This window comes from Ischnura elegans, chromosome 11, assembly GCF_921293095.1.
Source record: "Ischnura elegans chromosome 11, ioIscEleg1.1, whole genome shotgun sequence".
NCBI classification, from domain to species: domain Eukaryota; kingdom Metazoa; phylum Arthropoda; class Insecta; order Odonata; family Coenagrionidae; genus Ischnura; species Ischnura elegans.
The window spans coordinates 38,926,999-38,944,822 of NC_060256.1; the positions used below are offsets into that span (position 1 = coordinate 38,926,999).

The 17,824-nt window shown below is 38.2% G+C and overlaps 1 protein-coding gene across 1 annotated transcript in view; it reads right to left on the reverse strand.

Moving 5' to 3' along the window:
* Positions 1-17,824, reverse strand: part of LOC124168253 — a 296,476-nt gene that overhangs the window by 103,642 nt on the left and 175,010 nt on the right. Inside the window, exon 2 of the mRNA XM_046546390.1 lies at positions 3,186-3,343. Within this exon, the coding sequence (XP_046402346.1) occupies positions 3,186-3,343 (158 nt within the window). The remainder of the gene's footprint in view (positions 1-3,185; positions 3,344-17,824) is intronic.

Here is a 17,824-nt window from a genome sequence, read left to right on the forward strand (position 1 = left end):
CGACCAGCCGACCTGGGGCCGTATTCTGTATTTCGTCGGTACCGCACCGGTCGGTTTCCCTTCCCAGCCCACCGACGGCACATCATTCCGTACCGACGACGGTTTCCATACCGACGACGGCTAATTCAGCGATTCTGTATGGTCGTCGGTATCAAACCAGTCGGTACGGTTCCCTCTCCTTCCCAAACAGGGAAAATTCGAATATATCCGAAGTTGGAAGTCATCTAACGTGTCTCCACCAATGAGAAGGGTAAAAACAAGTGAAGACTCATTGGCAAAGTTTGTTGTCGTCATTCTCAATCTTTTTATTTGCGGAAATTACGACTTATTGCTAGATTAAGATAATCGATATTGGATAAGTTGTTAACAATGCTTATATAATGTGTGGTAGTAATGCTGTACCTACAGAATCGAAGGAAACAATATTACAACATCACAATAAAGTTGGTATGTGATGGAGATTGTTGTTGCTGGAATGAATTATTGAAACTATCCTTGAGATCGTAGTGTCTTTTTTTAAATATTGGTTCCGTATAATGCTATTTATTCATGATTTAGTAATATAGTTGTCATTAAGTAAGTTCCGTCTAAATGTTATCAACGGAAGGTTATGCCATTGGCACCGTAGCAGACGAAAATAACATACCATGGAACGTGAACGTAGGATTCAAATGTAAATGTCATATTAGAGGAACAAGTTAGGAAATTGCTTTAAAAATATGGAGCTGGGTGTAATTAAAAGAAGTGTAATGACGAGGAAGTAAATAAATTGTGATTGGGTGAAATACATGTGTATAAATTGCGCATTCCAAGTGAGAGAAAATTATAATATTGCGGTAAACCTCATACTTATTAACAAATATCTTCTTTTATCGTCAAGGGAATCAATGGCTGACGATGAAATGAAATATAGTTGCCTGTTACAAATGAAAGAAACTGATACCGTTGTGGCAAACTTCATACTTAAATAAAAAGATCTTATTTCTATGCCGAGAGAAACGCCAAATTGATGATTGAGTGCAATAACAGTCGCCTACTCAGAGTGAGATAAAGTGATAACATTACGGAAAAACTCATATTTAATCAAAAATATCTTTTTTATGTCAAAGGAGAAAATAAATGATGATAGAGAGAAATAAAGCCTATTACAAGCGAGTGAAATTTCACTTAAGTGGTAACATAAATGAGAGAAAGTCATTATATTTTAGCAAACCTCATGTTTATTAACCATTATCTTATATTTCTGTCAAGGTAATTAATATAGATGATGACACAGTGAATTATAGAGGCGTATTCGAAGGGGCAGAAAAAGATAACATTGCAGAAAACCTCATTATTTACTCGGTGATGAGGTAAAAACAAAATAAAACGTACAATGCGCACCGGGGAGTTCATGAAACCCACTAGTCGGTGGCCGAACCGACACCTATTTGCTGTCGGTACGGCTACCGACGATCTCCCGTCCTCTCGTCGGTGCCGCACCGATCGGGTTCGTACAGAATCGCACGACTTCTTACCGGGAGTCGGTGTGACGTCGCACCCGACGAATCGGTGCCGCACCGATCGGTTTGGAGTTACAGAATACGGCCCCTGGCCGGACGGCCCTCATTCTTCTCACTGTTTAGTCATCACATCAACCGACGACGGCAAGCCTTACGCCGACTGTCCAATGAAAGCCTGATCATCCGCCAACCTGGCAGACTTTAATCTCAAACCTCCTACTTAAATGCAAACATCTAACTCTTCCCACTCCTCCCAACCGTCTCCTTGCCATACAAGTTAAATAACAAAGGCTGACATCTTTGCCTTTCACCGCGGCTCAGTTTTTGCATTTAAACACCTATTTACTATCCTCAGAAGCAGATTCGTTCATTCCCCCTCTACCCAGCTTCTCACGCTGACCCCTTGTTGACTCTTGTGTGCAATTAGTGGTAGTTCTAAGGGCGGGTGGGGGAGGGGGTAGCCACACCATTGGGTCGAAACTGACACTAGATAAAATCGAAAATTTTGGAGGCTACAACTTAAATGTAATATTTTCCAGCAAATTACCCACCCTTAAGCGCCAGTTCCAGTTGAATGAGTTTCCGAGCGCCGTATTATTTCGCTCCATGCTTTCAGGGAAGAAGTAGTTGGTAGGGTATCCCACGTCCATTCCAACACTGTTTTTTGTGACACCTTCACGCGGAGTTCTTTTCGTCTAGTATTGGTTGCTCTACCGAGAGTAATTTACATGTAGTCCTCTAAAGGGGTCATAGGAACCCACAATCCTTTCTACCGTTTCGTTTATCTCTGAGGGTACGGTACATCGGCATATAATTCGCAATATTAATTTACAGGAGTCTTAGAATACCTGCTTAAGCTTTCACAGCTCACGTGCAGGAGCGGTTTTTGAATTAAAAATAATAAGATTTGGCCTTCTTTCTCTGGAATGCTACTTATCCAAAGATGAATCCCTAATTTGCACGGAATTCAATGACATAACGTCGTCTGCCTGGGTGGAGTGCAAGTGCTGCCACTTAGTTGCCACTACCTGCCACTACAGGTTGTCCTTAATGGCTACCTAAAGTTACTCCGTTTTCGGTAATTAATTCTATTCTGTACTTTTATTTTGTGGAGTAATAAACAATTATTATATTATATTATATTATAGTTCCCAATTTCGCCGCGCCCTCAAAAACATGCCACTTTTCATCGGGAGAGTCACTGGTATGCATGCGACTTCCCTTTGGCCAATCAGCAAACAGTAGGTGTGGCCTCAGTCAGTCTCTCTCAGACCTCCGTCGAGTTAACATCGTCAATCTTCTCGTGGAGCAGTGTTGCCAAACCTCACGCGTTCTCCTTGTATGTGTCTAAGCATGCCTTTCACCACTTGTGCCTCATTCAGGGCACAATGTCATGGGCTTCTGTGAAAGGATTGTCTAAAATACCTTCCAAATGAGTAGGTATATTGTCTCTGGGGCCAAAATACCTGTGGCCACCGATGACTCACACGTTTTCAGTGACAAAGTAGGGCGGCTGTATACATTTGGCAACGTTGAGTTCGCTCCTCCACTTTTTCTCGGTACTACCTCCACCCCATTACCGGAGCCTTCCGAGAGTGCCCGGACTTTTACGAAAGCTCATCCGCAAACATTAAGTGAATTGAATATAATAGAGAGCGTGTAAAAAGATGTAAGGAACCTTACCTTTTCTAGTGCGTCCTGTCCCTCATCGTTGGTTTTCTGCATGACTCCCTTGATTCCTCGGAGGTCCTGCTGGTACGATTCCAACCTCGACGGAACTGCGGTGCTCTGTATGGTGTAGCGGGAGTCATCTTTGACGGCGGATATATAGAAACCTTCAGCTGGAATGAGAAAGGAGATAAATATTGGTTTGATATGCTATGCAAGAATGACCTCACCAGACCCATGAGTCTCTGAACTGTTTTATTTATGTTTTAGGGTCCTTTCATAATCAGGCTGGATGGATAAATTAACATCACTGTGAAATTTGAAAGAATTATTTATTAACAAATATTTTAAAGTATGATACACATATGTGCACCTTGGAATTTAACGGCAATATTACTTTATTATCATTTATTATTTTCAACTGATATAATCGTTATAATTTTTTTCATTAGTTTTAAAGAACTGAATACATAGCTTCATTAAAATACTTGACGACACACACTCGTTTTGCTTACGGTTAAACCCAGTGGCAAAGCCAGGGGGAAGGTCCGGGGGGTCCGGACCCCCGAATTATTAAAACAACATTTTTTACCGTCATAGAAGGAAATAAAATATCGAAAAATCATGAATTTTCGAAATATTTCTTTGACAAATGAAGTTTTTTCGGTTATGAAAAGTGTTGAAATTAGTTTGAAACCCATTACTTAATACCTAGTTTTTTTATTTCCCCCCTGGTTTTGCCCCCCCTCCCAGAAAGAAATTTCTGGCCACGCCACTATTTGTGTCCTCCATCATCTTTTACGAAAAAAAACAAAACTCACATGACATGCAGTTTCAGAATCGTGTACTACAAGGTACAAAGAAGTGTAGCGGCGGGTTGAAACGATAATTATTCGCAATTGAAGGATTATAATGATAAAAGCGTGGGGGTGCACAGTAATTTGCGTTTCCTCATGGCACTTAACGCAGTTTTAACGTTTAATGTAACGTTTTATACTTGAATCAGAATGGTTGCATCATACGATGCGCAACCCGCCGTAACGGGCCCCACAGTGTTCCCACTCCATTTAAATTATAAAATTCACGATTTTTACGGTCTAAATATCTTCATATTCAAGCTCTGTAGATAAGGCATTTTAGACAGAAATATTGATCACGTAACAATCACCGGCCGCACGTTAAATAAATATTTAACAAACGCAACAGATGCCTTGAATGCAAACGCAGCAATGAAAGTGCTATCTCTCATGACGTCACCTATCGATAGCAAAATTTAGGTGCGGCTAAAGGCTGTGAGCGGGAAAATGGACGGAGCAGGGTGGCAGGGAAGTGAAGAAGTGTCTGATTTCGGTTTTAAGGTTTTCACGTCTGAGAGGGATCCCTGCCACAGGATTTTATGAAACAAGTAGTTATTATAACTGGATTTTAATAGTAGATGCAAAATTAATAATTGGCTGATTACATTTCCAGGTTCGACAGAAACGATAAATTAAGAGAGATATTTTGCCGAACGGATAGATACGGGAATTAGTTCTTCCCCGAACAATAAAGGACTGCAATAAATGCTGTGCGTAATTTCGTTAGAGCGTTTCATTTCGTTTCTAAAAAGATGGTGTCCTAGCACCCCTTGCCACACGCTTTTTTTAGACGGCTTGCGGGGTATTATGTACATCTACATCTACATAATACCCTGCGAGCCACCTCTAGGGTGTTTGGCAGGGGGTGATCAATCACCAGCATGCAGCATGCAATTGGATTCCAACATACACACCACACAGTACAAAGAACGTCACGCATACTAACAAATTATACTACTATATCCTGTTAGAAATAATAATAAAATTAAGAAACATGCATTAAGTTTTACAGAGGTTAGTTGGCTACACCACAAGTCATGCAATCTATTTCTGAGTTCTATCGCTGCCGTTATAATCTCTTATTGATCGTGGAAAAAATGACATTCGGAATCTGTCTGTTCTACAATCTATCTCTCTTATTTTATTTATATGATCTGATCTTCCGTAGTATGTTGGCGTCCGTAAGATATGGTTAACTTCGTCAGAAAAGACACTGCTCTTGAATATATCTAAAAGGTTTAGTCTATGTTTCAATCTACGGTCCGGCAGAGATTCCCATCCGAGTTTATCTAAGAGGTCAGTTCCACTAACAAGACTATCGTAACGACCTTTCACATACCTGGCAGCTATTCTTTGTACGCGTTCTAACTCTGTTATTAAGCCTTTTTCATGAGGGTCCCAAACCCTGGCAGCGTATTCCACATGTTGTCTAACGAGGGAAAAGTAGCTAATTTCTCTCACTTTGTCGTCGCACTTTCCTAATATTCTTTTAACAAAACCCAATTTACGATTAGCTTGACCGGTTATTTCTCGAATATGTTTATTCCGCGATAGATCATTGTTGAGCCTAACTCCTGGTAGATGTTTCCTGGGCGTAGTTTCCTTTTCATTTGTAAACGGCTGGTGTCCTAATATCCCCCGCCAAGCGCCTCTTAAGGCGGCTGGTATGCACATGTGTAACTCTGCTGTACTCGACCGGACAGACGGACTATCGGCGGGCCAGAAGCGGTCTGCGGGGTGGTTGAAGTGGCTAAGCTGGGTTGACGGAGAGGGAAGAGGTTTTGGAAAACAGAGGATAGGCTGGTCGAGAGGATATAGAGGGCCTGATTCTTCTGGTCCGCCCGTTCGGGGACGCCACCGCCGTAATTGAAAGCGGATCCGTAACTTTGATGATGGCGAGGGCGAGACGAGTCGCGTTTCGCTTGAAAGGAAAAAAAGTGGGTGGCAAGGCCAGACGGGGTGAACCAGGGGCAGAGATGGAGCTTTAATTTCTCGCAAGAGAGAAAAATCCGCTTCGCACAGGGCGGACTTTAAAATAGTCAAGGAGAAAAGAGAAGAAAAATCCGCAATTCATTTATATTGATGATGATAACGATAGTGAGTACGTTAAAGACAAACAATGTCAATGAAAATTATATTAAGATCACTAATAACGATAATAATAACACCATTAATAATAATTAGGGATGTGCTTTTAGATTTCGAGTCGAGTTGAAAACTACTTGCGAGTATCGAATCGAGTTTGGTCATCCCTGGACCTGGCGATATGATTAGATACCTGCCACAACTTATTCTCATTTTCAATCCCCTTTGTGAATTTTCTTTCCTGAATGCTTAGCTTGATGTAAAAAGGAAAAGACAATGAGGAATGTTGATCGTAATTGATTAGTATAAAGATGAATGAAAATTAAATTGTCTTGAAAAGTTCCATAAGCATTATTGAAATGAATTAGCCTCTATTATGTGGTGAATTATTTATATTATTAATATGTGGTCATTTTAATTAATATATACGTGCCCAAATTGCCAGAAACAGCTCTGAGTAAAAGCATTTGCACCATTGTAATAATGTTTCATGATAGCGCTTCCTGTCGGCAGATTTCTGAACTACTGGCCTCGACAACTCTGTAACCGAAACTACTCGACTCGTCTCGACATTCGCAACGCTACTCGAACCAACTAATCAACTCGACTCGAATTTTCGAATACTCGCACATCCCTAATATTAATAGTAATAATAAAAATAAAACTTCTTTATTCGGCTATATTGGAATTAGAGAGCCCCCTCTTCCAACTAACCCCTCATATTAAATTATAAGTTTTAATAACGAAAATTGGGGACTGAAATGGTAATTTACGCCGAGCTTGATGACCAGATTGCACTCCAGCTCAACGAGGCTTCATATCATGACGTTATACTCGTTTAAATTTTGCGATAATCTCGGAGTTTACGGGGTAGAAAAGTAAATACTTTTCCACATTTTCCTCTATTTGTAATATTAAAAAATTAAATATGTTTTGTCTCACAGGTGAAATTTGTATGCTTGAGTTATAGAAAAAATGTTAAAAAAGGATCTAATCTATATATCCTGATATTTGAAAGCCATACCTTAAATACTGACGGTATATTAAAGTAGGAAAACCGATAAAATGCAAAAGGTTGAACGGATGACGCAACCTCCATCCAGTGAAAATAAACAGCAATATTTGACTTCTGCACCTACGTCTGCAGTAGATATGGAAAAATCCGAGATCACGTGAGAAGTCTGTTTGGATGTGTATTACGATAGTAATTTTTTCATTGTATTAATATCGAAAGGATTTTGTTTTCAATTTAATGTGTAATCAACAATATTGCACAAGTAAATAAATAAGAGCAAGAGCATGAAATAACAATGGTATTGCAAAGGATGGTACAGAGGTAGAGGTACTTCTATAAAAACAAACTTTCGCAACACCCTGATCACAAATATATAACCAACCTAAATTTGGCTCGTAACCAATAAAAATGCACAAAAAAATAAATAAGAGGAAGAGCATGATCTAACAATGGTATTGCAAAGGAGAAATATAAAGGTAGAGAGACCAGGGGTGCGGGGGTTCCACGTGAAATCCACTTAGCAGCATTTTTTTGTTTCGCCACGAACACATTTCTCGACAGTCGGAGACAATCAGTACCTTCCACCGGCCCGAGCTCAATCGCCGCAAACCAACCCCACTTCAGCACCTCCCCAACTCTCCCTGCCGCAAACAGTCGGACAAAATTAAAGGCCTTTCCTGAAGAGGAAAGTCGGCGGGATTTGGACTAAAAATCTCGCATCGATCCCGAAATCTTTTCTGAACCTACGACAGATAGCTTCAAAGACTCAAATGCAGACAAAATCAAGTTGCGGAGACACATCATTCCAGATGTACCGGTCTTTTTTTCATGACGAATAACTTTGGCACGATGGCGACGATGATTAGTGCACCTTAACATTTTTGGAGCATATACAGTAGGAACTTTTCCACATTTTATTTTGTATTTTAAAAAGAAAAATACTACCAAAGTATCGTCTCCAAGGTGAAATGTTTTAGTTTTATTTTTTTGAAAATTAAAGTTCAAGACAAACGTTGATAAGGGTTCGCATTATACATCGTTTACATTTCCACACTGTTTTAGCTGTCAACTGCCAGTGATGCCTAAAATATCAAGCTTAAAAATTTCAATTCACTAACGATTAACTCCTAAAAATGGGAAAAAAAACAATACAGCACGGCTTAAATGACATAGCCTGCAGATACAACACCACGGAGGCATTTCTCCCACCATTAATGTATGCTTTTGTAACTATAATTATTCTAAAAAAATCGGTATATGCATCAACGCAGGGTTTTTTCTTTGCAAACAGTAATACTGAATTGCTGTTGGGCAATAATGTATGTCTGCTTACGGCTTTGGCGGTGTTTTTTTACTTAAACAACTTTTTCACTGATGGACCTGTTCCACCAAAAGAATATTTTCATTTTATGAGGTATTTCTTTTTAGCATTGTTAGTTTTGAATTCACTTTCGAAATGACGATGTAGGCAGGGAATCAGGGAGTCAATTTACTGGAGATAAAAATTCGCTGTTTCTATTTGATAATTGAATTAAAAATGTTTTCACTGAAAATTTTGTTTCAATCACTCTCTCACAAGTGAAACTCATGATTACACCAGGGCATCAAGGCGACGGTTGAGGATCAAAACATTCTCTCTCCATTCCCTCTAAAAATGGATTTGAGTCCCGATAAATATAAAAGAAATATAAGAATCGACGAAAAACATCTCAAATTTCCAGCAAAATGTTTATGGCCAAAAGTAGGGATGTGCGAGTAATACACTTAGACCTCGAGTCGAGTTGAAAACTCCTCTCGCGAGTATCGAGTCGAGTCGAATCAAGTATGGTAGTTTTGGAACTAGGCAATATGGTGTAATGTATTCAATTTAATATTTTATGTTAATTTCTGTTTATGTAAAACGGAATTTATTTCTAAAATATTACCCTGGAGCCCTGCCGATTCTTGAGTTGTTGAATAAACAAGCTTGTGAACGGTTGACGGTTTTAGAGATTGTAATTATTCCTTTCGAAAAGTATCTTAGTAAAAATAGTAGTAAGGTGGAGACATCACATATGGCAATGCATGCTACAAGATATTCCCATTTGCTTCAATCCCCTTGCGGAATTTTCTATTTTGAATGCTTAGCTTGATGTAGAAAGGAAAAGATGACGAGGAACGTTGTTGGTAATTGAGTCACAATTAGGAGGCGAAATAATATTAAATTAGAGAAAAAATAAAATTAAAAAAGAGTAAATAAAACTTACATATTGCATTGAGGATCAAATAATTCGACTATCTTAAGGTTTGTTATTTTATACCACATTTTCATGTACCTCGTGGATTTAGAGATGTTTTCCGCGATATTTGAACCGTCATTCCGCATATAAGATTTTACCAGTGAAAAACGAATTTTGTCCAGTATCGCTGAGAGCAAGAAAATACCTTGATTCGTAATCATTTCATATACGCTTTCTTGAAGTGTCCTATCATATATCTTTTCACCTGTTAAAGGGGAAATGTTGACTTCTTTCTGCTCATGAGTACATAAGTGGAAAGTGTCTAATATGTATACCAAATACCTATAAAATCGAAGTGGAGTATCTAACTATCACACGTTGTTCACACCAGTGGCGTAACTAGGAATATGCTTTGGAGGGGAATGGGATGACCTGAGGTGGCGAACCACCCCCCTACCCCCGCAAGGGCAACGAGAGTCCAGATAAAGAAAAAAAATGACATGCCCGGAAATACATTTTATATCAATTTGGCACAAATAATTTAACTTTAAGCAGATGCAGATATTATATGTCAAAAAAAACTAGACAATGGTTTTAAATATTTTTATTATTTCTCTTCGGGGGAGATCTATCCCCTAGTTCACACTTATCATTCAAGATTTAGAATAACTTATCTAAAATGCTCTCAAAAATCATTGTTTCATTAGAGTAGAAGTGTAAAGGACAAGTATTATGAACCATATAAATTTAAACTTTTTTCTGCTGAATTTAATATAAATAATAACGGCTTGGGTAGTTTAAATACCAATTTGGGCAAATGAGGGTTAAGCTAACCACGGCCTAGTTTGCGTTTGTTCGCTGAATAAGAAAAAATATGGCAGTTGAAGTGTACAAAGCTCCTTTGTTCAAATCACTGATATTTCATTTCAAAATCACCAGTACGCTCAAGTAATTTTTTAGAGAGAAGAAAATTCGTAAGATGTGAGAATTAAACTGATTCAGAAAGTAATCCTTGCTTGAACTCGGCTTCTATGTGTACGGAAGCAAACTCGCGGAGAGTGGGTTTAAGGGTCAGGGTATTAGGATTTAAAGGTTAGCGTGGAGAGAGTCCCTTTCGGCCAAATATCGTGCGGACACATGCATAATCTCCTCTGTTGTTTAAACTACAACACTTCAGGTTGCCGTATCAGCGAGGCGTCAGCTCTTTTTCCCCCTCCTCCTTCGTAAATTATTTACTGCGCGCTTTTGCGAGGGATTTTGAATCGAATCCTTCTTTATTTACAGCCCAGGCAGCTGGGGACTTGATAAATTTCCATATGGAATGAGAGATGAATGTTTGAACACGTGGGGAACCAGATAGGAGAAGATATTTGCCGTTCCTGAAGGAAACTAGCCACGTGGATGACGTACCAATGTGATTTAGCAAACGAACTGTTTCCGAGGTGCTGCTTGCTTTTGAGTTACCTTGGCAACAAGTTCTCTTTTCCGGACAGGTAAAATTTAGATATCTGAAAAAGGAAGCTCAAAATTTTTCGCTATAAAAACACAGAATTGATATTTTTTCTTTGGGCGATATCACTGAAATCCAGAAAAAAATAAAAGAGGCAGTCATGTTTCTAACGTAGGAAACATTAAATTATAATAAATTTAAATGGCTTCCTTGGGCATATGGCAATAGTATTCAGCCTCAAACTTCAATGATTCTATGCTCAGGATATTAATTAAGACGCAATTACGCGCCAGCTATTCACAAAATCTAATTTAAAAAATCACACTGTGCGTATCAATTATGTCTTTTAGTCCATTCTTATTTTCCTCGAATATTTCGCCCTCCCCAAACTACCATTAAAAGTAACCCTCTCACCAAACAATAAAACCAAACGGTATCATTTAAGGTTACGAAATAGGTGGAGAGAGAGCATCTTAGATTCATTATTCAAATTATGGAATAATAAGTGTGAGCAATGTGTGGATGTTTCACCACACCAATTCGATTTTATAGGCAAATGGTCTACATGTTAGGCACTTTCCATTTAACCACATGCAACAAGAAAGAAGTCAAAATGTCCCCTTTAAAAGGTTAAGAAATATATGAAAGAACACTTTAAGAATAGCGTACGTGGAATGATTATAGAGCACGGTACTTTTGTTCTCAGCGCTACTAGATATAATTCATTTTTCACATATAAAACGTTATTTAAGAAAAAATGTTTCAAATATCACGCACAGTGGGGTAGTCATGAATTTTTTTCGGGGGGTCCAAAACCAGGGGGAGGGGAATTTTCGAAAAACAGGGTACTAAGTGGAGGCTTTTAAACTAATTTTAACACTTTTCATAATCGAAAACACTTCAAATAAATCTTATGTAAATTCATGAATTTTTGATATTTTGTTTTCTTTTATGACGAAAATTAATTGTGCTTTTATATTTCGGGGGTAAGGGGGGAAGGGGTCGGGACCCCCAGGACCTCACTCCTTGCTATGCCACTGATCACACATATCACTCAGTATACGAGGTAACTAAAATTATGCCCCGCTCTGGAATGGATAAACAGTACGCAGAAGCTCCGAGAAACCCGGAAAAGATGAAATGGAAGGATAAACACGTTCCCGCAGATATGACACTACCACCGACCTATTTTCGCTATGTTTCCAGAGAACCCGTGGCCAACGTCCTTTTCAAAGGAGAGAGATTGGATTAAGAGTAATCCTTCGCCTAGCTCGAGAGAAAGGTTAACTGGGTGGGACGAAGCACAGCAGTCATAACCCCTGCAAGGCCCAAGCTAAGGCCATGCTTCAGAGCGGCAATAACAGTGGAGAACAATTTTTAACTCATTTACTGTTGCCTTAAATTTTGAGCTGCGTTAGGATATAATAGATATGCTGATTTCAATACTGCATATCGTTTTCTTCTACTACGTCAAATTTTTTCCCCATACGTTGTGTGACTGTGACCACTCTCTGCTACTGTCGGCGTCAAAATGATGTGCCGCTGTACTTTTAAAATTTATATCTGGGCTTCCGTGCATGCCATAATAATGAGTAAAACGTCATTTTAAAGGAAATTTTATTTTTAATTCTTATTTTTTATAAGACCAGTAGCGTAACCACAGAGGGGGGACTTGGGGGATTTCCGAGTCACGACCCCCTTGAGCCTTTGAAAGAGGCGCCAAAAAGGAGAAATATGGCCTCGATAAATAACTTTTAATAAACACTCGTACAAAATTATGGTTTTTGAGTTTAAAAATCACGTTTTTAACATCAACATTCCCAAAATGTTCCGGGGGAGCACCCCATTTACCCTGGGGTATATTCCATATACCCCGTAAAGGCCCCGAAATCTCCGGTAAATCCCAATAAAGATATTCGCGGTTATACAAAAATAAATTAAATATATATAAATAAATGACAGTAGTAAGAAGTAATAAATTTGTGTAGGTGAAATGAGTTAAAACTTTTGATCGCTTTTTCAACGCGAAGAAAAGATTTTTCAAGCGGTGGCGGGGATGTTCTTGATATCCATCTCTAATACTAGATAAGTAGTCAACATACGGTGTACAATCGTCAGGCCCACGTTGAATTAAACATTTTTCTTCAAGATAGAAACAAATGGGACCTAAAGTAAACGTTTGGAAAAAATCAATTTTTGGCCGCGACAGTAGTTTCTCAGACCACTGAGCGACGTGACAGCAACAGAGGGCACTGCTGGCGTTAGGACGACCATCATGGAGAACGGGAGGGTGAGGCCGGGTGGCGCCGACAGTGGCTGCTTTCATTAAACTTAATTTGCATACGACATGCTCCGTGATCTGAGCATCTGCAACAGTGGCCGGTCTAATCAAGGCGTTCTCTACATCCAACTGCGACACGGAGGAATATACAACAATGAGAGTACTTACATGAAATACATAAATACCTACTATATATACTACAAAATCAATTCCGACCACTCACTGATTAGGGTAAACTAGATAAGATACGACATAGTCTTCGAATCGACCTCCTTTCAAATCGTCTGAAAACCCTGAAAATAGTAAAACACTAAATATTCTCTTTATGACAGAGTTTCCGACTGCCTTTACGCTTTGAGGGCATTTGTGGTGGATGTTACGAGAAACGACAAATATCACTGGGTATACATAAAAATACATACAATGTAAATACGTAGAATATATACACAGATACGTAATATGCATATATAAAATATTGGAAGTGTTTTCAGGGAAAGGCTTGCCGTAATATGTCCGTTAATTCATCGCACGTCTAATGGTTGAGAAACAGGACGGTACTATCAGCGAACGGAATAAAAAAAGAACAAATTTCCACGAAGTTGTCCGTCACATTAACGTTTCGCTGTTCCCAAGAACAGAAAATATAATTATGACTACGAGAAAGGACTACACGGAGCAGACTGTTCTTTGTCGGGTTTATTTTCGCGACGTATTTAATGTTAAAGGGTAAAGGTTTCGTCTAGAAATTTTCGGGAAATACAAAATAGTTCACTGATAACTCAAAGCCGTGTCTCAAACATGAACGGTTGGCCTCGGTGGTGGTGGGGTAGAATCCTCGCCGATCAAACTGGAGATCGCGGATTGTGCCCAGTCTCGGCAACTCATCCCTGAAAAGGGCATGGTTGTTTGTGCACGGTAAATTGTTAATATAATTATAACCCCGTTGTAAAATGCCGTATAGATCTGTTCTGAGTGGTATGGAAATATATAATTAAATAAATGAATGAAAATATAAGTCAACTTTTTCGAGAGAAATCGTAGAACAGCATAGTTTAAAGATACACGAAGTTATCGTACTGCCTACTTATTTTATTTTCATAAACTTCGCGTGTTTTAACGGGCTGGCATTCATCGTCAGGTACAGAGATATTTCAATTCTTCCTTCTGTTTCTGAGCTTCCTACCCTCCTTCTACCCCTTCTTCTCGTGCCCCCCTTTTTTATCCTTCCCCTACCACTACTTTTGGATGATATATATACTCGCCTGAAACTGAAATATCTCTGTACGTAATGATGACTGCAAGGCCATTGAAATACTTGTAGTAAGGTTTCTGAAATTGTAATAAGTAGATAGTGAAATCTTTGAGCATATTTTCATGAAACTTTAACCTCAGTATTACATTCGAAGAAAAAATTTAATGATGTTTAAGATATAGAAAATGTTGAAAAGGGCCCACTCCACGCGCCCTGAAAATTTCAAGATGATCGCAAGAGTGAAAAAAGTGATTCAAAATTAAAAAGACTAACTATGACCAATTACACGGGGGTGATACTTTCTCGTAAAGTCACGAGGCATGTGAAATCAGAAGTTACACATTGGTGATGCAATAGTTGGTGATCCTTCAAACTTAATCATAAAGTTTCAACTAATAATTTGTATCAAGGAAAATAATGAGGTTAAAACAATATATCAATTAGAGAATTAAACTTATCCTACTATGCATAGGAGAATTTTCAACTTAGTATCGTAACACGAGCCAGTTCATAAAAATCACCCGCATTTATATGCTATCGCAAAAATACATGCGAAATGTTCGGTATTCATTCAATAAAGCGCATAGAAATTCAAGGTTGCACAACAGAAACAACTCTCTTTCCCTCTCTAAACTACAGAAATTTTAAAAACAAAAGCTAATGCTATAATTATAACGTTCCCTTCTTTTTGATATATTATTATAATTATTACTAGTTTTATTAATACTGGGTCTGATGAGGCCAACTCTTCGCCAAACCCAGTGTTTTCATTGGTACAGAGTTTCAGGCAGTTTGCTATTTCTTATGTAATTATTTACAATTCTTTGATTCGTGTTACACGTTAAGGTTGATGTAAAGATTATTTTTACTTTTTCTGAACACATGTCCAGGATTTTTCATAGGAGTCTTGTTCTTTCCTTCATCCCACCAGACAGTCTACAGGTAGGTTGGAAGTAGAAAAATAAATTATTCATCAGTTAAAATATTTATATAAGATAATAATAACATTTGATAAGAAAATAGATTATTAATAAAAAATTATTCCATTTAAGTCAAATTAAAATTGTATACTTTTTTAAGGTGCAACTGCTAAAAAAGTTCAATTCATAATATCATGCTTAAAACGGTAAAACAATAAAGGAAAATATTCATAGCATAGAAAATAGACAAAAAATAGTTAGAATTAAAGGTTTTAGATAGGAAGAAAAAAAATGTTTTTAATAAATAACAAATAGGTAATAAATTAGCCACTATATTTCCAAAACCGTTCACGATTCCTTTCTTCAAGTAGTTACTTTTCCACCGTTATATTTTACGCATTCTCTATTCATATTAAAACATAATGGAACGTAGACACAACCACGTAAAACCTGGCGATGAGGCGCATTTAATTTAAGATCAAACGTGAAGTACGCCATGCACACGAGAGCTGAAAATTTTACAGAAACAGGATTTGACTAAGCCAGGGTTCGAATCTGGGTCATACAATTCCTTTTTAAAGTCGATACTTTTCAGTTGCCATGGGAATCAAAGAACCTGGATAGCGTAGTTGTCTGCACAATGGCCTGGAAATTCAAATGCCCGTGGTTCAATCCCCGGAACTTAATCTCATGGCAAATCATATATGTAGACATAGTCTGGTGAAACCTGGAGATGAAGTACATTAAAATGAAGATCAAAAGATAAAAAGAAGATTACGATAGCCGGCCAGCTATATGCCGGCTGTGCCGCTAACTAAGTTTGAAGTAACATGAAGTACATTTACAAGTGCACCAAATGTTTCGCAAACCATTAGAGAATCGGGATAAAAATCCTGAGAAAAATAAGCAGTTAGTTTGAGGGCTAATAATTCGCGGTGAATTTCTCGGAAATGAAGATTAATGAAGACTTCAGACCGAGTATGATGAGGTGGTGGTGACATCTTTATTTCCCAAGCGGCAAGAGTGGAAAGGAATGGAGGATGCTCTTCAAAGTGATAGTGACACCAAGAGGGTCATATTTCTCACGCCAGGGCCAAAGGCAACCGTCGCTTGAAGTTATATCCTGCCTCTTTCGCAACGGGACTCCCTTTCCTTTATTTTCAGACTCCTGAGAGTTACAGAAGGGAGATAAGAACATAGGAAAAGCGGGGTGCAGGTTGAGGGAAGTATTACCTTACCGCATCTCGTTTTATAGTCAAAAATATCCTTACCTCACCAGCTACCATCAAAATTTTTGCTATCTCAAGTATCATTCCACTGTAAATTTTACTTAATTCATAAAAAATATGTATGGTAAAAGGTTACTGAAGTACGTTGTACCTCATACCTTTAATTGTATGCTAAAGGTTCCATGTAATCTAAAATCTTTGACCGAAATTAAAAGGAAAGTCAAAGAATCGTTAATTAGTTAAACTGTTAACTTTTAACTTCTGTAATTAACCTGAAATGTACAAATTACATTGAATTCTCCTATTTTGGTTTAAAATTTCTTAAAAAAATTTGTGTCAAGTTATTCTTGATTTTTTGTTTATGAAGTTGAAACTTCAAATGTAATATAAATGTTATGCTCTCAATGTGCCATTATGTAGGAATAATGAAACCTTCTGACAAGCCTTATGGCTTAGAAGGACCAAGTTCTATATGCTAAAAAAGGCAATTATTATTAAACACTTTTCATTGTCGTTGATGAAGACCACAAAGAGTAATGTTTGAAGACATAACTCCCCAAGTTCATTCAAAGTCATACTCATCGGGAATTAACATTATGAAACACCGAGTTGCACACAAGATTGGTGCCCAATCTTCTTGAATGAGTAAGGCAAAAATTATTAATTATTTAAAAGCTGTGTATTTAAAAAAGACATTTAAAATTTTCATAAAAATGAGGTGAAGCTACATTTAAAAAATTATTATTTTCCTTTAAAAAGTAATAATTTTTTACTTATTTATAAAAAAATTTGAATTGAAAAAAATTGAAAACACTAGAACCGCGGAAGGGGTCAAATTGACCCCTTATGATTTTCAACATGTATATTTCACACTTAATTTTTTTTTCACAAACCTGACATTTTCTGACTTTTAATTAATTGTAGAAAGGCATATTCGTGCGAAATTCCGACGCTCTAGGACTATTTTTGTGAACACTAGACAACAATATACCTAGAACCGCGGTAGGGGTCATTTTGACCCCTGCTCTGTTGTTGTTCCCGAACTTTATATTTTCGCAGCAGAAATTCACCGCAAGCGTCATTTTTGAAGGTCGAATGTGTGGGAATGGCATGGATTAGTTCTGTCGTTTCTTATTAGGCCGCAGATAAAGGCAACCCGCCCAGCGGGCGCCTTAAAGAATGTGAGAGTCGAGCCGCGTAGAAATGGACCTACGCGAATATTTCCGGGCACCCCCCTTTCCTCGGCTACCCCCACTCAAGGCTCCTTCCTTCCCCTACCGTGCTTCCCCTACCAGTGTGGCGTCATTGTAGTTGCCAGCTCTATTACATGAAATACAATGTAATAC